We start from the raw sequence: 24,041 nt of genomic DNA, 5'->3' as shown, positions 1-24,041 counted from the left end.
CACTGATGCACAGACAGTTTAATTAAATGATATTACTGAACAGCACACACTTCCTAGAAATGTCAGCAAAGGGGAATGTTCAACATTTGCAAGCTATTGAGTCATTACTGCTAATTTGTGTTTTAAATGAAAATACTCAAGCTGCCGAAAGTGCTGCCAATATTAAATCTACTTTATAGCTACCAGTCAGTGCTTTTAGTTCATCTTGGTAACAGCGCATATGCATATTGAACAAGTGATTAGATTTGTGAAAAAAAACACGAGCATTACTAACTGTATTACTTTATCTAAAAGAGACAGGGTTCCTATTTGCACTGAATATGTATGTGTACCTCTTCTCTGACTTCTTCCTCTTCTGGGAATACAAATCCTCTGAGAGCAAAGAGCTAGGCACTGGCATCACTATGTTTAGTACTCACCTCAAATGCAGTTAAAGCATAGCCATCAGTCCACTAAATATCATACACATATCATGCACATCCAAATAAAATAAACACTCACCCAGTAAGAACCTTAATAATAAAGTTAGAAGACTGATCAATACAAGCAGACAGGGTTGTAAAAAAAATCAATAGTCACTAAAAACTAGATACTTTATCTCAGTAGGTACTGATACTGACACAAGCACATAAATTGGACAAATTAAAACATTTGGCAATTTTAGAATGGTGTTGCTTGAAAGTCTACCTGTAATATTAAAGAAAATGTACAGTTATGTTGGATTGAAAATTGCATTTTTATATATTTTTATCATTGTAAAATTGGTATATAGAAACAAGCCTGTTTTTTTCAAAACTGAATGTTTATAACAACACTAGCAGCGTGGATTATATTCTTTTAACCACACTGTACATGCACACCAATAAAAACATGTTCCAAGTGCATTTAAACACCAAAACCTTTACGAGACTGGGAGGAACTGGCCAGTGTTACCATGATCGTATAATGTAATAATAATTTTCAGTTTTATAACCCATTTGTCTTTTGCACACAGGTATTTTTACCACTTGAAATTTATTGAGTGGGCTGCGCTCTGCCCAATCCTTCACACCACAATAAAACCCCACTTCCCCCATTTACAGTAGACCTTGATTTTACTACATGCTCTTACTGTGACCTGTTCCACATGTGTCAGCCAGGTACATATATTTATGCGTCTCCTTAAAACACACAGAGACAAATATAGCTCCACATACCTGTAAACAGACGAGACTGTGGCAGGGCTGTTCATTCTTCTGTGAAAACCATTTCTATGTTGAACCTGTGTGCTGTCCCTTAGGAGACCTGTCTACAAGAAGAGACTCCCAAGGCCAAGCAAGACCTGTCACCTATCAGGATTAAAGTGGTACGTGCTATATATTCATCTGCTCCATCCCACATCACGGTAACACTCCTGGGTCTCTACTTTCTCTCTGCTCTAGTTTTGCTGAATAGTGGTCTAATGCTTGGCTAACCCTTGCATCCACTGCAGGCAAGGCTCCACTGTTTATAGCTAGTCATGTGTACTTTCATTCAGCTGTGGTTTGTGTTCCTGATGCTTGGTCTCGGCTCAGGGGTCCGCAAAAAGGTGCACAAAATGAAGATTGTGCAGCCTGGCCAGTCACTATTTACCTGGTCTATAGGTGATGCAATGAATTCAGCATCTACAATACTAATACAAGTCTTCATTCATATGCATAACAGTAATTTTCCATAGACGTCAACATGGAATATAATATAAGTGCATAGAGGATGATAAAAGTGTATGCGTGGGCATGAGTGGCTGCAAATAATGTTGAGATAAAACAATTAAACACAGTGAAATATGTAGAACAGTGGTGTGGGTAATTACTTCACAGGAAAAAGTAATTAGAAGTTAGAGAGCAGCTTGGTATGATCACGGCGGTAAATTATAATGTATATGTTGTAATACTTAGAAAAGATCAATGAATAAGCCATAAGGATGATTTATTGCATTTTGAAGCTATATGCGGCTCAGTGTCTGTCTCCTCTGCAATGAATACTAACGGCGCTGTGGGGCCCTGTGTCTTTACAGTGGCTTTCTGCACCGTGCTTATGAGATATAATGAAAGTGCCTTAAACTGTCTGACTTTTGTTCACAGTAATACTCTAGCTCTTCCCCAAACAGACACAACAAATCTTTACAGAAGAGGAAGGAAAGCTGAGCAATCACTGGTATCCAAACAAAGGGGCTTTGATGGTTTTGCCAAGTGCATTCAGTGGAATAAACTAAAGATATAACGTGGCTCAGAATGACTCAAAACAATTGCAAATAAAAAAAAAAAACACTGAAAGATGTCAGTTGTGTCTGTTTTAGTGCCACAGTTTTGATCTGGGGCTAAAGGCAAATGGACATAAAAAGGGTAATAAAGTTTAAATGCAGGTCTTCAATAATAATGCCACTGGATTTCCTGCTACACAATTACAGCTGTACTACATGAATGAGCCGCACTGATGAGGTCTTTAGTGATGTTTATCTCCCTCCGCCATGATTTTAACGAACGATTTAGCAGCTTTAGTGCGATGTAAGTGTCCCAATTTAGGCATTTGTTCTGTTGACAGTGTTTCAATTCGCCCCTGTATTTTTGTTATAGAACTATGGTTTCCAACCCCCTCCAGGGGGTGCTCTAGCTATTTATAGGTCGTTAGAATGTAAAATTAGATGATTTTATATAATGTTTGTTTTTGACATTGATTTTTATAGTTTCTTTTTTTAATGTGCGTGTGCGTGGCAAATGATGCATTACAGACATGAAAAGTGTTATAAAAAAGGAAACAAGAAAATTGCAGGCACAGAATGGCTTTGAAGTGGAGTGAATGGAGTGTAATGGTCCACCCAACCAGCAGCAGTACTGTGCATATAGACAGTGACAATGTTGAGATGTGTTGCTGAAATTGGACTGCCAAACATTTATTTTTGTGCACCTTGAGAAATAAAAGACAATTGCTATCAGCAGCGGCCCTGTGAGAACAATAGTCCTTTATGTATGCTTTTGTGTTAACAGCAAAGTGTAGAGCCTCCACCTAAACCCAGCCTGCTGTCGGGATGTCTGTGGCGCAAACGTCCCAAAACGGGGCCAGTGGAGAACTCTATGCTGCCCCCAGTGGACACTCAGAACTACTGCAGCATCAGTCACGCATCATGTGGCCGGACGGAGCTGGACCTCGAGCAGGAGCGCGAGGACATAGAGGAGGAGGCAGACGACAGCACCCCCAATGACAGGCCTCCGATTCGCATGAGCTGTGAGGTAAAGGACCTATCCAACGGGCGCACGCACACAGCTCTCAGACCCACGTCCCACCTCAACAACCCCCGCTTCAGGAGCATGCACGCCCGGGAGAAGAAGGCCACACAGATGCTGGCTATAGTGCTAGGTGAGTGCCATGCTCAGCAAAAAAACATGGAGCAAAGTAAAAGTCTGTGTATAATCTTCATTTTAAGAGGAAAGGTAGAGCACTTTACCAGGGCAGAAAAAATCTTTAAAATCACATTACAGGTACTCTGCAAGGGTTGAGTTCAAATCTCAGCAGAATGTTTACTTACTTGATATTGTAAAAATGTCCAAGGTACAAACCTGAGGCACACTGACTGAAAAGATTAAAAGTAGAAAAGCGCTGGCATCCATCCCCATGTAATAAAGAACTTTTAATATTTTCGGTCGATGTGCCTTAGGTTTGTACCTTGTCCGTTTTTATAGTATCAAGTAAGGCAAAGGAGAAATTCAATTTGTCACCGAGACATTTTTAGTCAAAAACATTTCGCAGCTCATCCAAGCTGCTGCTTCAATTCTGGTCAGATGCTGATGGACACTGCCTTATATCTGCCTGAAGGGGGGAGCTAACTACAGTGAAAGTACTCCTAAACTAATGCACCTACTTGTTTAGGTTTGTCTCATTGACAAATAGAATTTTTCCTTTGCCGTGGATTCTACCTGGACGACTGAGGGATTGTACACACAGACACACAGTATCAAGTAAGAGCCAGATTCTGCTGAGATCTGTACATAATGGTTGTGTAACCTTGTATTTTTACTGTACCTGCACAGTGTTGTATTTTATTATCTTTACACTCTTTTTGTATCTTAAAGTCACCATCTGTAATTAGATTGGCTGACTTGCCCCTGCTGTATTCTCTCATATCACCAGTAGATACTATCTGTGCTACTGCAGTCTGATAGTGTGCTGGCTTTGGTCTGTCAGAAGAACACCAGAGAGCACAGGTAAGCTTGAACAAATGACAGGTGTAGGGAGGAGGAAACAGGGGAACATCTGCCATCTACTGGTTAAAAAAATGAATAAACTTACTGATGGTAGCTTTAACTCAATAGTTAAAGTTCAAATATTCTAGTTACTCTGTTTTAGTATTCTAGTTTAAATGATTAGCTCTAAGTCTATTTTAATAGCATCTTTTCATTTTTGCCTGAAATCTTTTTCCTGCTGTTCCTGAATTTTGTATTGGAACAGTAGAATTGCATCATTGTAGGACAAATCAAGTTTCTCTAATCTTATCTTATTTATGTTATTTCCAACAATTAGGGATTTAAAATGTATATTGAGTATAGTGCGTTGTCACAATAAAAGCCTTTTTAGACAGTTAAAATCTTGAACTCCTACTTCCAATAAAATGAAGTTAAATTCAGAAGTATATAGCAAAATATCTGGTGATTCTACCATAAAGTTCTACTCTGCAGAAACATCTAGTTGTAGTTAATGATTGCCTGTCCTTTTGTCAGAACATTTTCAGTCCATTGTCAGTATAATTGCAGACCTGAAGAAAAGTGAGAATAAGCCCCGGCTCTTTGTGTATTCTTAAAATGCATAAAAGAGGAACAGATTTCAACCTGCAAAAGTATTCAGTAATAGCAGATCATCTCGCCTGTCTCTGTCCATCTCCACTACTTGGAATATAAACAAGTCTTGAATTTGACAGTATGCTGGCTTCCTGTGGGTGGATGATGTAGGATTTGTGCCAGTGGAAAATTAAACCAGTACCTCCTGGGTAAATTGTGGATGCTCTGCTTGGGCTGGGCAATTGATTGAATTTTAATCGAGATCGAGATTCAGTCACTTCTAATCGTCTATGATATGGTTAGATTTTTTTTTAATGGAAAGGTCCACAGCCAATATTGGGAAGTGACTGAATACATGTACCGAAAAGATTCTGAGGATTCTATTTTCAATACTAGTTTGAGTACCTGTGTTCGGGTATAGTTACTTTTCCATTTGGTGACATTCAGAATACAGAACTTTGGAATAATAAATAGTTAATTGTTAAAAGTGTTCCATGTTTATGTTCATGAAATAAATACTGACATTTTTTATATGTTTTTCATTTTATTAAATCACAATTCCATCTAAAATAGAAATAGATCAATTAAAAAATGTGATCCAAAATGTGATTTATTTTTTGTAACTAATAAACACAAGGTATATTATAATACGAAAATGACACTGACACTGACAATGACAATGAGTTATTTTTATTGGCAGAATCTATTGACCTGGGACCTCTTCTAATTCACTGTCAGATGCTACAAAAATGAAATTAAAATCTAATACAGGCGTAACAACTTGGCTAGCTCATGCTGTCTGAAACCATTCACCTGTAACACTCTGTACCTCAGACTTCATAACACAGTCCATTTGTGCATTTGGGGCTTATTTGACAAAGCCAGAATAAATCGTGCAGAAATGTCACCAATGTCTCGCTCACTGCGGGTTACTTGGGAGTTTTCTGACATGGTTTCCACACGCTCCAATTAGCACCAGGTCCACAGCGAGCCAGGTCCAGTTAACTACGGCCCCACTCACATCTGCCATCTCCAAAGCCTCATCAAAGGTGTCTGATCGCATTACAGTGTCAGGGAACATACTGGTGCGCCACAAATGGGCTTCTCACCTGCTTTTCACCACCGATGTCACATGCTGTCATCTGTGACGGGCTTATCTTTACTCTGTGTTTGAGAGTAAGTGCGTATGACAAGTCGGGCCACACGTTTCACTAAAAGGTAACTAGTACAGTGGTATTTAAATGTGCAGGGGTTACAGGTCAGGTCTATGGAGAGGCAACCCCGCTCACATTCAGAATGTATTTTATATACTGTATATAAAATGTATAAAACCACCTGTAATATTAAATGTAAGGTAAAGCTGTGGGACCTTCCAGGCAGAGCAATGACATTACAATAGAAATAAGTAGGTGACAGAGCCCCAACCAAGGAGGGTCAGCCACATGCTTGTCTCCATGGAGATGTTATTGCATGACTAAAATCTTCCACTGTATGGAATTAAACTTATCTCCATGGAGACAAGTAGGTTATGCCACTGGGCCAAATTAGAGGTCAGATCTGTGGTGATAGTGACACCTCTCACAGCAAGAATGTAGTTTTTTTTCCATTGTTTTGTTTGGTAATAAAGTGCTTACAGTTTAAGTAATATTATACTCAATGACTGATATGTTTAATGCCATACTGTGGAATATAACAGGCAAAGCAGTAACATTTTCATGAAGACAAGTGGACCACCGGCAGGAAAGTTACACAGTGTATCTTTAATCTCACTTCTTGGTCAGGCACAGGCAGGAGATGCAACATGTTTAGTTAAATTGATTTATTTAATGAGACAGGGACAGTGCACTATATACATTAACCTTAACAGGAGAGATGCACTGCACCAGGTTGGAGCACTTCCACCTGTAGTACCTGGGCAGGCTGATGTTATACTTCACAAAATCAAACGTACAAAGAAAATGTTTTTGCAATGACCGGATCATTATAACAATTCTGTAAAATCACCTTTTATGCCTCATTTTAGGCAGAGGACATTTCTAGCAACCATATAATATAAATAAGGGCCTATTATTGTCAATTTTACATAATAGTTACTTGACAAAATGTGACCACACTTTTATTTTCTTAAATTAATGTTGAAACTGCCTGCCAAAACTGTGCCTTGTGCTTGATGACTTTGATAGGCATTCATTTTTAAAACTCCTGTAATTTTCCACTTTTTCAACTTTTCACATTCTGACTGATAAAAAACAACGCAAGAATTTCAAAAACACAATTGTCATATGCAGTTTAGTAGATGTATGTCCTTTGGCCTGTCATGGAAACAAATTTTGAAATAAGATATATGGCTTAAGTAAAAATAGACAACAAACGATTATACTAATTTATACTACTGACACAATAACCCAAGAGCAAATTCATACAACAAAAACTATTCTAAATTTGCATTATTGTTAAAAAACATGAGCATGAATGAAACACTTCAGAACTTGATGAGTCATATAGAAGTTATTACACATTCACCCACTGATCTGAAGGTTGGTGGTTCGAATCCAGCTCTCGACATAAACATCACAGGTTGAGCGGTCAGATGCACTGACCCACAGGTTGGCTGGTGTGATTCCAGCTCCCACAGATGAATGCTGCCATTGTGTCCTTGGCCACAGTGTCTGCGTACACTGGTGAGTGAATGTGTGTATGAATGGGTGAGTGGTTCCTTGTTGTAAAGCCCTTTGAGTGCCTTGAAGGTGGAAAAGCGCTATAGAGAAATGTGACCATTTACCATGTGACCAAGTTAATAATTCAACCTTTAACAGCTTAAATCTCATCATATAGCCAAAAATAAATAAATAAATAAATAAAATAAAAATTGGCAGTAGTGCAAAGAAAAAGTATACATGATAAATACTGATCACAAAAATATATTGTTCTGGCTTTCACATACGGAACGATAAGTCGATATAGCAATTATCGTGACAGGCCCGTATGTCTTACAGTAAGCCTGGTGGATTTTTAGAGTTAATACATCCACTGGTCCGGCCAAAACAGGCTTTACACAAACACTTGACTTATCATAGAAGCACACTCACACAACACTTGGCCTCTTTGTAAACAGGCTCCCTCTGACTGTTATTCAACGCACAGTAAATGCTATAGAAATTTAATTGGTGTTATTCAAAGGCTGTTGTGGTGAAATGTTCAGGTTAAGGAGTGTATAAGAGCTCCTCACCGCACTGTATACCTGGCATTGTTCAGACACGCTCACATAAACAAATACATTAAACTGTGAGTGAAATAAATGTACAGAAATCATATGACCTGAAATTACTATTGCTATCATTTTCTGTAATATTCAAATGTGTAAAATAGTTTGCAAGATAATATGCAAGACCTGTGTAAAAATGGGCGCTATATCCAAATTAAATCTTTTTCCATCTAACCCTTGTAGGAAAAAAGCAGTGCAGGTGTAGGAAGAGGTAAAAAAAAGAAAAAAAAAATTCAGAACAGTTTCATTTTAAAAAGACTGTATCTGATTGCAAACCATGAGTCAGGAACATGTTTTAGTTTGAACTATGAGCCCCACCCATTTAGTCTTTTGTGCCACAGGCAATATGTCCTTTGACACAGAAACAAATGTGTGCGATAGTCGTGCAGTTGTTTCCTTATCCTATTTGTTCTTTTTTGTTACTCTTGAAAATGCAAGTGACAGAGGATAAAGTGGATAAAACAGTGTCAGGCAGTTGGTTAATAACAATATGCCTGATTATAGACTGTATAAACAAGTGGACTAAGGGAATGTGAAGCCATCCATTGCATTCGGCACCCGTCAAACGAAGCTCACGAGCCTATAAATTATAATGAGGAATAGGAATTTATTTATAGGATGAAATAGAAAAATAAAAACACCAGGATCATGCAGAGCGGGTAAATATGAACATTTTAAGACCAAAATAATGAGGCTCACTGCAGCAGTCACAGAGAGAGGGGTGACAGTTTTTCAGTGTAAAGTCAATTGGAGTTGATGGAACCGTAAGAACCCCCATGAACCCCCTATTTGGAATGCAACAGCTTGAGGGATAGCTATATCCATTTATACCGTCTCTATGTGCCTGATTGGACAAAAATGTAACCCTGTCAGTAGCTCCTGCATTAGTTATATCCAGAGAAAATGCAATGTAAAATAAATGAATTATATTTTACAGTTTCCATTTTTTCTGATTTAGCTGTTACCATGATGTAAAGAGCAGTCGTCTTGGCAAGAAAAACTTATGAATCAGGTACAGGCTAACTAAAAGTGTTCTTGTTAAATGCATACAACACAATGGGTGAATAAATATGCAAGATACCATTAGACAACAGTGATTTAAAAGTGTAATTAAATACGTCTGGTGCTTTACTTGACAAACCCAGATCACACACGCCTTGAGGTGTCAGTGAGTGCGTTCATGAGAGACCTCTGTGTGTACTTACAGATCAGGTTGTAACACTGAGGTCGAATGTCACAGATTCTATTAGATTCAGTTGCTTTGGTGTGATCAAGCCCCCACATGTGAGCGCACACAAGCACCCTGACCACAGTGTCCCCCATGTGTGTGACCAAATTGGATTTAAATGGCAGTCTGAGCAGGTGTCATGGATGCCTGTATATAAGCTCTATGACATATTTACTGCTTTTCTTCATACTATTCGTTTTTCATGTGTTGTAGCAGTTTTCACATATTATCATCATCATTGTTCCTGTTTAAACGGCTTTTTGTTCTCTATTCGAGGTTGGAGGTGTGATGACTTTTTGCATGTATTTGAAGATTTTTGAATTTTAACCAAGAGAAAAAATGCTAATAACAGTGCATTAGCATACAGTCTTTTTAATTTAAATATTTACTGAAGATTTCACATACAACAATCAAACAAAGAATCAAACAAAGCACAGCAGATATAAAACTGTGAGGAGCAACATTTAGACATTTAGAGTTATAGATTGCTGATGTAGTTTCTGGTTCTTACCATAATGTTAAAATGAGACAGGGCCATCATGTCACCACTTACCAGTCAAGTCCTCATCATTTTAAAATCAATATGATACATCTCCCTTGTTCCCCATTGTTTACAATAGAAAGGAAACTATTTAATTCATCTTTGTCCTTCAAACAGTTATGATATATTCACAAAGAGATTCTTTTAACAAAATAGTTAAGTTAATTTTATTTTGTAGCATAACTTAAAAATAAAGAAATAAATGGTCATTCTCTTCAACCATTGTGAACCAACACAGGGAATCTCTCAAAGTGTCACTTCCAGAAAACAAACATTAATTAGAGACCTGGTAAATAAAAGAATATAAGTACTTTTTGTATATTATAGTTATTTTTATTCTTATTTCTGCGTGTCTCCAGGGGTGTTTCTCATCTGCTGGCTGCCCTTCTTTGTGACTCACATCTTGAACACTCATTGCCGGACTTGCTGGGTGCCTACCTCGCTCTACAGCGCCTTCACCTGGCTGGGCTACGTCAACAGTGCCCTGAACCCGGTCATCTATACCACCTTCAACATCGAGTTCAGGCGCGCTTTCATCAAGATCCTGAGCTGCTGAAAAAAACACTGTGGGATTATTGATCGCTGGACAAAAACTGACCAAGTGTGCAATAAAATACATCAAACAGGGCTTCTCTACGGACAGTATTATTCCTTACATGGTCTAACAGCACAAAGCATGGACTTGTGGATGTGTCGTGTACAATATGCTCATTGGCAAACATTCAGGGCGATTTTCAGATCAATGCCCGGGGCGCTCTCAGCCCTCGAAATTGGCCTTTAAATCAGATGGATTGATCCTGGAGTGGGATCCCTTCATCAGACAGAAGTCTCCCATCATTGCCATGCTGCACTGGTGCATGCACAAATCACTGGGAACGGGTGGCATTGGTCCCTCTTTCATTTGGACTGTTTTGAAGATTGTCATAATGTGTTGATGTGGAGACATTTGTACTCATTGTGCGGTCATTAGAATTTAAACATTGCCATTTTGATGTTGAGTGGAAAACATGTCTGTATTTTTCACGCAGACTGGCAGTTTATTGGCAAAGTTAAATGTGATTTAGAGCTCAGGAGTTGACCTGTGATCTTAAATAAAGATGATTGTGAAGTGAGCATTGCTCTGTCATGGACAGACCATTGCTGCAGTGTATTGTAAATAAAGAAGAGATTAAATGCCTTCCTGCTTCGCTTTATCTGTACTATTGCACACATAGTTTTACACAGGTCTTCAAATGCCCCACTGTTTGAAAGGAAAGTATATTGGAAGCAATCAAAAGTAAGTGTCAGAACAGGAGACAGATGTGCTATGAACAAAGACAATAAGGGAGGGTAGTAGAGCTGTGTGAGGACAAAGCCAAAATCAGAAAAATGAAGTCAATAATATGGATTAAAGTGTGCTGAAAGGACTTTAGATTAATTCAAAAGAGAGTGTTTTCAAACATTCAACAAAGCAATCTGTAGTACTGATCTTGATGATGCTTTCTGCATTCAGACCTATATTTTTATTTGATTATGAAATTGATCGAGATGTGAAGCATATGCACACTATTTAGTTGAAGGCAAGACACTATTTATATCAGACAAATGTTATATTAAATGGGCTGTCTTTCCACATTACCATGTCAGATGAAAGCAGTCAAGGTCTATCCTCTATGAGTGATTTCTGCATTAGTTTCCATATTTCTCTTAGGCTGTATATGTATATACACAATAAATGCCTCTTTGAACACTCTTTCTGAAATCCCAGACTAAAACACATGTTTTCCACGATGAGAGTTAGAACTGTCACAATAATAACATTTCAAACGTGTTTCCATTACTAGGGAAGAGGCTTCCATCCATCCATCCATTTTCGTCCGCTTATCCAGGGCCGGGTCGCAGAGGCAGCAGCCTAAGCAGGGACTCCCAGACTTCCTTCACCCCAGACACGTCCTCCAGCTCCTCCGGGGGGACCCCGAGGCGTTCCCAGGCCAGCCGAGAGACATAGTCTCTCCAGCGTGTCCTGGGTCTTCCCTAGGGCTTCCTCCCGGTGGGACATGCCCGGAACACCTCCCGAGGGGGGCGCCCAGGAGGCATCCGAAACAGATGCCCGAGCCACCTCAACTGGCTCCTCTCGACGTGGAGGAGCAGCGGCTCTACTCCGAGCTCCTCCCGTGTGACTGAGCTCCTCACCCTATCTCTAAGGGAGCGCCCAGCCACCCTGCGGAGGAAACCCATTTCAAGCGCTTGTATCTGCGATCTCGTCCTTTCGGTCACTACCCAGAGCTCATGACCATAGGTGAGAGTAGGAACGAAGACTGACCGGTAAATCGAGAGCTTCACCTTTCGGCTCAGCTCCCTCTTCACCACAACGGTCCGATACAGCGACCGCATCACTGCCGAAGCTGCACCGATCCGCCTGTCAATCTCACGTTCCGTCCTTCCCTCACTCGTGAACAAGACCCCGAGATACTTGAACTCCTCCACTTGAGGCAAAGACTCCCCACCCACCCGGAGAGGGCAAGCCACCTTTTTCCGGTTGAGAACCATGGCCTCAGACTTAGAAGAGCTGATCTTCATCCCAGCCACTTCACACTCGGCTGCAAACCGCCCCAGTGCACATTGCAGGTCCTGGTTCGATGAAGCCAACAGGACAAAATCATCCGCAAACAGCAGAGATGAGATCCTGTGGTCCCCAAACCGGACCTCCTCCGGCCCCTGACTGCACCTAGAAATTCTGTCCATAAATACAATGAACAGAACCGGTGACAAAGGGCAGCCCTGGCGGAGTCCAACATGCGCCGGGAACAGGTCTGACTTACTGCCGGCAATGCGAACACAGCTCCTGCTCCGGTCATACAGGGACCGGACAGCCCTTAGCAAAGGGCCCCGGACCCCATACTCCCAGAGCACCCCCCACAGGACACCACGAGGGACACGGTCGAATGCCTTCTCAAAGTCCACAAAGCACATGTGGACTGGTTGGGCAAACTCCCATGAACCCTCAAGCACCCTATGGAGGGTGTAGAGCTGGTCCAGTGTTCCACGGCCAGGACGAAAACCACACTGCTCTTCCTGGATCCGAGGTTCGACTATCGGCTGGATTCTCCTCTCCAGTACCCTGGCATAGACCTTACCGGGAAGGCTGAGGAGTGTGATCCCCCTATAGTTGGAACACACCCTCCGGTCCCCCTTCTTATACAGAGGGACCATCACACCGGTTTGCCAGTCCTCTTTGAGGCCATCCGATAGTCCTCCTCCATGGCCTCCCCGAACTCCTCCCAGCTCCGAGTTTTTGCCTCCGCGACCACACGGGCTGCAGCACACTTGGCCCGCCGGTACCCGTCAGCTGCTTCAGGAGTCCCCCGAGCCAGCAAGGCCCGATAGGACTCCTTCTTCAGCTTGACAGCATCCCTTACTTCCGGTGTCCACCACCGGGTTCGGGGATTGCCGCCGCGACAGGCACCACAGACCTTACGCCCACGGCTCCGGGCAGCCGCATTGACAATAGAGGCAGAGAATGAAGCCCACTCGGACTCCATATCTCCAGCCTCCCCCGGAATCCGGGAGAAGTCCTCCCGGAGGTGCGAGTTGAAAGTCCCTCTGACAGAGGGCTCTGCCAGACGTTCCCAACAGACCCTCACTACACGCTTGGGCCTGCCAGTTCTTACCGGCTTCCTCCTCCGCCAGCGAACCCAACTCACAACCAGGTGGTGATCAGTTGACAGCTCAGCCCCTCTCTTCACCCGAGTGTCCAAGACACGCGGCCGGAGATCAGATGACACGACTACAAGTCGATCATCGACCTCCGGCCTAGGGTGTCCTGATGCCACGTGCACTTATGGACACCCTTGTGCTCGAACATGGTGTTCGTTATGGACAAACCGTGACTAGCACAGAAGTCCAATAACAAAACACGGGTTCAGATCGGGGAGGCCGTTCCTCCCAATCACCCCTCTCTAGGTGTCACTGTCGTTGCCCACGTGGGTGTTGAAGTCCCCCAGGAGAACAACGGAGTCCCCGGTCGGTGCACTGTCTTGTACCCCTCCCAAGGACTCCAAGAAGGCCGGGTACTCAGCACTGCTGTTCGGCCCGTAGGCCGACACCACAGTGAGAGACCTGTCCCCGACCCGAAGGCGCAGGGACGCGACCCTCTCGTTCACCGGGGTGAACTCCAACACACAGTGGCTGAGCTGTGGAGCAATGAGCAGGCCCACACCAGCCCGCCGCCGCTCCCCGCGGCCAACGCCAGAGAAATGGAGAGTCCAGCCCCTCTCAAGGAGTTGGGTTCCAGAGCCCAAACTGTGCGTGGAGGTGAGGCCGACTATATCTAGTCGGTAACGCTCAACCTCCCGCACAAGCTCAGGCTCCTTTCCCCCCAGCGAGGTGACATTCCATGTCCCCAGAGCTAGTCTCCATGTCCGGAAATCCGGTCACCGAGGCCCACACCGTCGACTGCCACCCAGATATCTCTGCACCGGCCCCATATGGCTCCTCCCGCGGGTGGTGGGCCCACGTGAGGACGGCCCCACGTCGCTCTTTCGGGCTAAGCCCGGCCGAGCCCCGTGGGGGAAGGCCCGGCCACCAGGCGCTTGCTGACGAGCACCCACCCCAGGCCTGGCTCCAGGGTGAGGCCCCGGTGACGCCAATCCGGGAAGAGGCTTGATACTGAAATTACAATGATAAAATATATTGGCTATACTTATTTTCACAACACAATAGACATTTCAACACAAAATAATAGTAGTTTGTTCTTGTTTCTCCATCACCAAGTGGTCTTATACTGATTCTAGTAAAGAGCAAGACCATTTTAAACTACTCAGAAAAGGTCACATTTTGTCCCTTTTATTTCAGTATCATTAAAATGAGTATCCGGTACTTTTTGACAACCAATCTTTCACTTTGATATTACACACACACACAAAAAAAGATTCAGAACTTTCATTTTCATCTAAATCTGACAATTACTTTATAAAGTGCACTGAAAGAGCTGGAGACCGATAATAAATGGCCTTTTTAGAGGAAGGGAGAGCTCACACCTGGCCCCATGACTCTCTCTTGTTTCCACTGGGACTGGTTTGACTGTGACGCAGGCGGTCTACATGTGAATGAGTCTATTTGTCATCGCCACTCTGTTCAATGGGCCTCTCCAGTGTAAGAGGTCAGCACTAGGGCATGCATATATTTATGAATCAGTCACCCCACTTACATCATTTGAGCTGTGATTTTCTGCTTTAATTAAATTTGAATGAAAATGATTTGGTTGGTTTGAGGTGCTGTGCTCTGTAGCCCGATGCAAGATAAAACAAAAAAATATATTGTACTGTGAGTGACATAGCTGAAAGAGAGATATCTTCATGGCTTTTTGTATCTCTATTCTAAGTATTTCTAATATTGGTCAAGTATATATTTTTTTTAAATAAAAGTTAGGAGTTATTTATTTTGACTACTGATTGTACATTTGTATTTTCCTGTGCTCTGGAACTTTGCGCTGCAACATTGGAATTCCCCATTGTGGTATAATAAATGTACTCTTATGTTTCTATAGTGGATTTGTATAGTCAATGAAACATCAGAAGACAGCAAAACACAACATCACAGTGTATTTTATGTTCTTTGGCCACAAGCTTCAATTGAACTCATTAGTACAGGTAGGACTAAAGTTTTATTAGGGATTATTGAACATTTCCTCTGAATTTACCAATGTTCCAATACCTCTGCAACTTCTCAAAACCAAAACCCCTCCCAAGAAACTCCCAGAACAGCAATATTTGAACCACTCTGCCTGTACATTGTTTATCTTAAACACATTAAATTATTGTGGTGTGTGTCTTGAGGCTAAATTAGTGAATGGAGCCTGTGGACATCCTCCTTGCATGTGTAACTCTGATTGAACATCTTTGGAGGGTAGTGTTCAATGGAGAAAAGTGTGGAAAACAACATGATTTATCCGGACTCCAGTTCATTTGGAGACCACAGGGAACAGATTGGATTATGCCAGAATACCACAGTTGTGCTAATTAACAGCACACGCAGCATGCTTTCCCTGTTTTGTTTGTAATTGGACTGGTTTTACTGTATAATTAAGCAAAAACTTTCACTGTGTTTAGTGCTGAAGTGTTTTAAGCTACAGGCCTACATGTGTTTTTATTCAATAATAAATTACTACAAGGGTGCGTTTGATGAAATGTTGAAAACAGGCAAAGGCAAGGTAAGGCAACGTATTTATAGCACAGTCACACATAACGTAACAAAGCGCTTTATTGGAAAAAGGGAGCATTACAAGTTCATTTGAAATTAAAATACAATAATTATAGGTTAAAGAATCTATCAAATTAATAAAACTTAAGTAATGACAATGAAATTACACAGAAGAGTAAGTATGATCCTTTCAGTCATTCGTCAAGACTGTTCATGATTTTAACTGCAGAAAAGGTGCATTTTGTCACTTTTCTAGTAGAGGGTTTGTTAAATGCTTTTCTTCATGGAGATATTATTGCTTTATCTGGAATGTTTCATAGCATGGCATTAAATCTATCTTCATGGAGACCAAACCAGACCAAGTTACAGGTCAGTTCTGTGAAGAGACAACTCTGCTCAAAGACAGAATGCCTGTTTTTCTAGGTCTTTTTGAGCAATAAATCCACCTGTAACTGAATAAATGTAAGGTACCGTATTTTCCAGACTATTACGCGCACCTGAATATAAGCAGCATCAACAAAATTTTAACAACATTTTAAAATTGTACATATATAGGCTGCATCTGAATATAAGCCGCAGGTGTCCACGTCTTCAAGAACATTTTCAAGTTTAGGCCATCCGCTTTTATCACCTCTGAAAGCTTTTGTCTTCTTTTTGCATTGAGTCAGTTTGTCACGGTACTGTCGCCAAAATCTCACCAGTGACTTAATAATGCCGAGCTCACCTGCAGCAGCTTGATTTCCTTCTTCGACAGCCACATCAATTGCTGTTAACTTAAAAGCTCCATCATCTGCATTTCTTTGTGTATTTTCCATAAGGAGGATGTGCATATGAAGCGCAAAATAACTGTTCAAAACACAAGCATCACCCCCGTCTCTCTCCGCGCTCTATAGAGCATGACTCCTACAAGAGTTGCTGTCCAGTCTGTGTCATGTCAGTGTCTTGGAGGATTTCATCAGATTTCAGATTCTCTCTCGGGCTAGGCTAGTTCTATAAATCAGGTATGCGTACGGGTAAGACGTATCTCCCTCACTAATGTTCATCTAGCATCAGAACAAATTTTAACGGCAATAAACTATTTGAGTGTGCTGACAATATCGCTAGCCAGTGTAGCAACTTCATGTGAACCCTAGATCCATGTGTTTCCCGCACAGACTGTGGCGTTTTCTGCACTCAGACCATGCGTATCTGCGAACCATAGACCATATATATGAATGGACAATATGCCAAACAAAGAATCCATCCATATATTAGCCACATTGTTTTATTAGCCGCAGGGTTCAAAGTGTGAGAATAAAGTAGCGGCTTATAGTCTGGAATTTACGATAGTCCCGTTTAATGTCGTACTGTGAAACATAACAAGCAGAGAAATGGCATTACCATAGTAACAAGAATGTGACCCACAAACGAAAAGTTACACAGTGCACCTTTAAACTGAAAAGCTGTTTTAAATAGTTTTACAGAAACACAAAACATCAAAAACATGTGTACTTTTGTGTAAAATATCAGAGTATAATAATTTTATTATGGTGGTTTGATAAAAATGTGAAAAGTGATGAGCAACGCCTCAAAACATTCAGACCCAGACTAAAACTGCTTTTCCTGCTATTTACTTCAGTGCCTTTAGCAACCTTTTTACAAGATGTTACGAATGTTGAAGCATTACTTTAGACTTCTAGCAAACTAACAAACAAACTCAACCTCTTTGACAGAGAAAAACATCATTATTAACCCCAGTGCAGATGTTTCCTTCGAGACAAACCAAAACAGAGAAGAAGAGCTTGTTTATGATGAAATACAGTCATGTGCAGTGAGGCGGGTGATGGGTAAACAGGAATGCAGTGCCAAATAAACTTGCCCCATCTTCTCGACCCTGTCTGCTGGTTGGACATATACATGAGACCCACATGTTTTCCATCTGTCTGAATACATATGAGTGTTTGTTGCACGTAAACTGATATGGTTTTCATGCATGCACTGCAGGCTGCTGTATGCGCGCCCAGATGCAAATTGAAAGGTAGAATACGCTTTAGGGATTATGCTACGTGAAGCTTGACATATACCAGTGATGTTGTATGCAGGACAACACACGTTTGTGCTTTCTTTCTGTCACACACGAGCTACTATATTTAATGGGATGTGCCTGAAGAGAAGGGGAGAAAGCGAGTGAAAAGATGGAGCAGATCCAGATATAGTGTATAGCGCATCTTTACAGCCTGCTGACATAAAGCTCTGACACGTGGTTAACTGGATTTAGACTTGATTGAGCCAAAAGTGCGCCAAAGACAGATCAACAAAATCCAATCAATAACTATAAGACTAGAGGGATGACAGCAGCAGAGCATGGGTTGAAATCCAATGGTTCTTCAGCATTGCTTGGGGGTGTGACACTAACTGTTGGCACTGCTCTGTCTTAGGTTTTGTTAGAGTTTGATCTGAGTTTTAATTTAGCACAATGTGACCCTAAAGAATTGAATTACAGGATTTTGCACTGTCACAAGTTAACATTAGCCAACAGGTTTTCTGTAGCTCTCACCTTTTTTGTAGAAACTCAAATACCTAAACTGTTTGTGAATGTGTACACCGTGTCACTTAGACTTAAACAAACTTTATTGATCCACAAGGGAAATTATTTGGACAGAGTATCTTACACATCACAATATACCATAAATTCCAGACTATAAGTCACTATTTTTTTCTTACACTTTGAACGCTGTGGCTAAAAAAACGATTCAGATATGGACGGATTCTTTGTTTGGCACATTGTCCATTCATATATACGGTCTATGGTTTGGTAATACAGCGCATATGTTCAGCCTGAGTGCAGAAAGCACCGCTGTGTGTGCAGGTAACACATGGATCTAGAGTTAACATGAAGTTGCTACACTAGCTAGCGATATTCTCAGCACACTAAAATTGTTTATCGCCTTGTGATAAAGTAAGTTATGATGCTAAATGAACATGACTGAGGGGGATACATCTTACCCGTGTGCGTAAATGATGAGAAGAAACAGCTCAAAATTCAGTACCCAGACATCCACTCAGACCTAATTGATAGAACTAGCCCCGCCCCCGAGAGAGAGTGAAATCTGCTGAAATCCTCCAAGACACTGACATGATACAGACAGGACAGCGACTCTCGCAGGAGTCATGCACCAATGAGCGCGGGGAGAGAGGGGGGTAATGTACTGAGGAAGATGCTCATTTGATTGTGTTTTGAACAGTTATTTTGCACTTCATACACACACCCTCCTTATAGAAAACACACGAAGAAATGTAGATGATGCAGCTTCTAAGTTAACGACAATTGATGTGACTGTCAAAGAAGGAAATAGAGCTGCTGCATGTAAGCTCAGCATCAATGAGTCTATGGCGACTTTGGCGATGGCAGCGTGAAGAAAAAGACAACAAAAGCTTGGCGATAAAAGCAGATGGCCCGAACTTAATAACATTCATAGGTGCGGCCTATATATGTACAATTTTAAAATTTTGTTCAAATTTAGTTCATGCGGCTTGTATTCAGGTGCACTCAAAAGTCCAGATTTTACGGTAATATAATAAAAAGCAAAAATATAAAGGATAAGAATAAATTCACCATGGTGACTTGAACATTCCACCATAGACATACATGCAGAACATCCCCCAGTCTGTCACTGCAGTGTATCAATAGCTCAGCTTGCCATAGTAATATGTGAATTTCTGTTACGATAGGTGAAAAAAATTTGGGTTTTTTGTATTACCAGCAATTTTTTTAACCCTCACCTCAACATCATCCTGTTTCTAAATTTAACCTAAACAAAACAGGAAAGACAGCATAAAAGCAGCGAGGAAACTTTTCCCAGCCATAAACATAACCTTGTTTCTGTCCTTACTCACTATCAATGACCAATCACAGCAGACCGTCCCTCTGGAGCACCTAGCACCATCCAATCAGGAGCAAGATTTAGAATGAATCATCATTGTAACGCAATATGTATTCCAGGAAAGGTTAAACGAGAAAAAAAAACTGCTACTTGTATTTACCATTAAAATCTTCTTAATTTCTTGTTTGAAGATGTGCTTTGATGTCTTTGCATAATTTGCATCTTGTATTTTGTGTATGTCTGAGCCAGGGGCCTATTTAATCTGACGTTAAACCGTATGGAAACTAAGCTACAGTTGAAACAGATGGTGCTTCAGTATTAAAGTTACAAAAATTAGTAAAAACTATGAAAAAAGATCTTTTATTATATGTTTATGCTGGTGTCTGTAAACTGCTTTTTTTTTTTAATCAATATTTAATTACAAATTTTCATGTTCATGAGTTAGCCAGCATGGATTAGTCTCTTTTTTTTTGTCAGATTTAGCTGGTGTTAATAGCAGCTTCATGTTTCATTGCACTGAATATCTCCCTGGAAATGTGATAAACTTTTACAGAGCTGTGAAGGCTTCTGTGAGTGAAAAAAATGTCACAGCTTATCTCATAGACCCCAGCATAAATATGTAAGTAGTTATATTACAGTGAATCTAAGTTTTGCATTATGCAGCGTACGCCAACATTATTTATGTTCACCCATCACCTTTCTCTCACAGTTTCTCTCAGTTTGATTGCCACTGCTATGAGGTCAAAGGTCACATGTACAGAGATAGCCCTTGGCCGCTAAAGTAAAACTAGAGAAGCTGCAATGATTTCATCCTGGTCATATCCACGCCCACTATCAGGCGCCCACTGCTCACCACATCATGCAAAATCAGCAAAGAATAAAAAAAAAAAATACAAGCGTTTCCATGGTTACAGCAGAATAGCACACATGGATAAAGATAATGCAAATATAGAGACAAAGAGTGGAGATGTCGCCCAATTACTGCAGATTAATGCTGAAGAAACTGGATGACAACGCCTCACACTTAAGAGGTGATGAATGTGAGAGCAAGAGCACAGGTTATCTCAGCTTTGGAAAAGCAATTTACAAAGACTTCACATACACGTAGCAATTAGCCTAACGTATCACTGTTTATTTATTTATTTAGATAGTTATACTTAATTCACAACAACAATTAGCTTATTAATAATGATACAGGCTTAGAGAGACTAAATTTCATTAAGGGGTTAGGAGGAGGTAGGCTATTAATTAAGTAGTTCCTCTGTATTAAGTCAAATCACCTAAATAGTTCTTAGACTTGGACTTAGAGAAACTTAATTGATCCGCAAGAGAAATTCTTTGGACACTATATTTGGACACAATATAGTACTAGAAAAAGTTTGCCTTTTCATTTTGAATTTATAAAGTGTTACCATTTATTTTGTTGATAATGCCATATCATATTTACTGTTTGATCAATAAATCCATGCATAGTCATACAGCATGTGATTGATATTGATTATAATAAGACCAGTGATGATGGTTGCCCCGAGCATTGTATTCTGAAATGTTTTTAAATGACCTGGTGAATTCACGTGTAACTGGCAAATATATAAAAATTTAAAGAAGTGGAAAATAGATTTTATTTACACAGATAAATGTTCACCAGTCAATCAAAATTATACAACAAATGCAAACTCACCAAAATTGTTCTTCTTTTTGTGGAGCATAACATTATAACCATTCCCAAGTTTCTATGTCGTAAAATGTGACCAACTGTTTGATGGGTTTGAGCGGCCGTCGGTCAGTGTGTTGAAGAGTGTCTGTTCAGTCTTTGCTCCACACTTGCATCATCTTGATCCTTTTGATGTAGTGTTCACTGCAGACTCTGATCAACCAACAAAAGCAGCAGTTTTAAACTTCTCTGCTCTCTCAGCATCACTGCACATTTTGGTGACTAAATGTATTTCGTCATAGTTTTCATGAACTCAATCATTATTCCAGTCATGGACAAAACAGGTGAATGAGAAAAAAAGTCTAAATGCTTTAAATTAACAAATACAAACTGTAAGAGAACATAATGGACAATATCCAATCAGTTAATGAAAGTGAATGTAGCATCGGCTGTGGGGGTTAGGGAAACTCTATTTTAGTGCTGTATCAAGCTCAGTCCTTATTAATTTGGTCTAATTCATCAGAGGTATAACACTCCCGTAGTAGCATAACCAGACTGGACTGTACTAGACTAAACTTCTCCTGTGTTACAATTCCAAAGTCATAACTCTTCTTTTCAACTCTCAAGCTACTACAATTTATTCTACAACATTGGGTTTATTGATTACCACATTCAGTGTAGCTGGGAAAACCAATGTTTTGTGTACTTTTAGATTGAACATGTCTTAAATGTATTCATGTTTTGTTACTACTACTACTACTACTACTGTGCTACACTTTGTGTCCGAAACATCACGGTGGGGGACATCAAATAGTGAAAACAAATAAATTAAAAAAATCTCTTTGGAACAGAGGAGTTGTGTTTATTTCTCTCTGCACACTTAGTTTTAGCTAGATGTGCATGTCCTTTCCCTCCCTCTTTTTATTGTAAGCCTGTATGAAGGGCACAGGAGGCCGTATTCTTTTTGGGTACTGTTTACAAAGACTACATTAAAACAGAAGTGTGTTCCTGAAATTGCTGAATGCTGATTTCAAATGCTGTTGGTTGGTTTCTAAACTCTAGAAAATATTTCTGGGATATTCGGAAACAGTTAAAGTAATTGAAAGAAATGTAAGGAATAGGAGAATGTTGCAAATCTGATTAAAAATTGATAATTCAAGGTTTGGTTTTCCTTTTAATCTTGTATATAAGAAGCAGGGAACATGTATTCCTTTGTTCATGTCATTAATATCACAAATGCACTAATGTATGTTTTTGTGTATGACAACTGAAAAATTATAATGATAAAGGATGGTGATTGAAAATAAATATGAGCTTATGTATTGATGTGTGAATGACGTTAGTTGGGGGGTAAGAGATGAATGTCAAAGTGAGTCCTGAAGATGTTCATGTTCAAGAAGCAAGGACAGTTTACCATAAGCATACAATGACCAAGGCAGTGCAAATGCAATGTAAACAAATGTAAATATGTAAGTGTGATGCTAAACAACAACAAACACAATGTAACACTGTACAGCAATACAAGAATACACCAAAGAGAACATACACTAGAAATGTATCAAAAGAAAGTAGTGTTTGAAGAAGATCACAACTGCAGCATGATCAAGTTCTTCTCTCTATGGCCTCGTTTTCCTATAACAAACTGAGTTGTCCCTCTGAGCATGGGATGAAGGAGGCTGTGATGAAGACTATATGGAGACAACAGCACTTCACATGAGGCCCCAGCTCAACATGTGAGGATTTAGGATGCAGTCTAGAAGGATCAGTCAATCAATAGGCTTGTTCTTATGACGTAACATTCTTTAAAACTGAGCTGTAGATTTAGTGTGAATTCTATAGCTTGTTTATGGACCCAGTCTATAACAAAAATGAGAGAGCTGATTTCCTTCTGTCCTCCATCTGAGATTTTGATGTCGCGTTCTACAATGTTGTGACCATAAGGAGTACAATAATATGTTATTCCAACCTGGAGAGACTCAGACAGACACAATCTCATTCTTTACTGCCAAGCAATCAAGCCATTCAGATACATAAATAGACTTTCTCTTCTCCTTCTTCCACTATTTCAGATACATGCTGTCACCACAATAGCGGAGCCAAGCTTGCTCAGATTCTCCTCTTCTCTTTCTCTTTTTTCCACCATTACCAATGTATGGGTCACTGGAGGAAAAAACAAAATACTCTATTTTAACTACTATCCAAACCACTGCATTTCACCCATCTCCCTTAAATCTACATTCAAAAGCTGTAGCAGAAGGGACCACTAAGGACAGTTTTCATTACTGGTATAGAAAAAAAAAAACATTAATATTAAAACCTCAAAGTGAACATGTCACACAACACATCCCAAATCCGCGGTCCATTTGGATTTCCTTTGAAGAGGTCTTTATAAAGAAAGACATCCTGGCATAGATTAGAACTCACTTAAACTGCCTTTTGTGATTAATTTAAAATGACAGTTTTTGGCTCAGACTTTACACAGGAGAAAATAGTCCATATAGCTATGTGTTACTATAATCC

At 40.4% G+C, this 24,041-nt stretch overlaps 1 protein-coding gene across 2 annotated transcripts in view; it reads left to right on the top strand.

Moving 5' to 3' along the window:
• The window catches only part of drd3 (dopamine receptor D3), a 69,236-nt gene that overhangs the window by 14,310 nt on the left and 30,885 nt on the right, over positions 1 to 24,041 (top strand). Inside the window, exons 4-6 of one of the 2 annotated variants that reach the window (XM_055150789.1) lie at positions 1,280 to 1,345; positions 3,006 to 3,375; positions 10,184 to 11,001. In XM_055150789.1, coding sequence (XP_055006764.1) covers positions 1,280 to 1,345; positions 3,006 to 3,375; positions 10,184 to 10,380 — 633 coding nt within the window. In that variant the 3' untranslated portion in view covers positions 10,381 to 11,001. Of the gene's footprint in view, positions 1 to 1,279; positions 1,346 to 3,005; positions 3,376 to 10,183; positions 11,002 to 24,041 lie in introns of those variants that run through there. The other variant, XM_055150790.1, reaches the window with a different exon arrangement.

Source organism: Boleophthalmus pectinirostris, unplaced genomic scaffold (genome assembly GCF_026225935.1).
Source record: "Boleophthalmus pectinirostris isolate CB_2022bp ecotype Guang Dong unplaced genomic scaffold, ASM2622593v1 HiC_scaffold_15, whole genome shotgun sequence".
NCBI classification, from domain to species: domain Eukaryota; kingdom Metazoa; phylum Chordata; class Actinopteri; order Gobiiformes; family Gobiidae; genus Boleophthalmus; species Boleophthalmus pectinirostris.
This window is presented reverse-complemented; position numbering and strand designations above follow the sequence as displayed.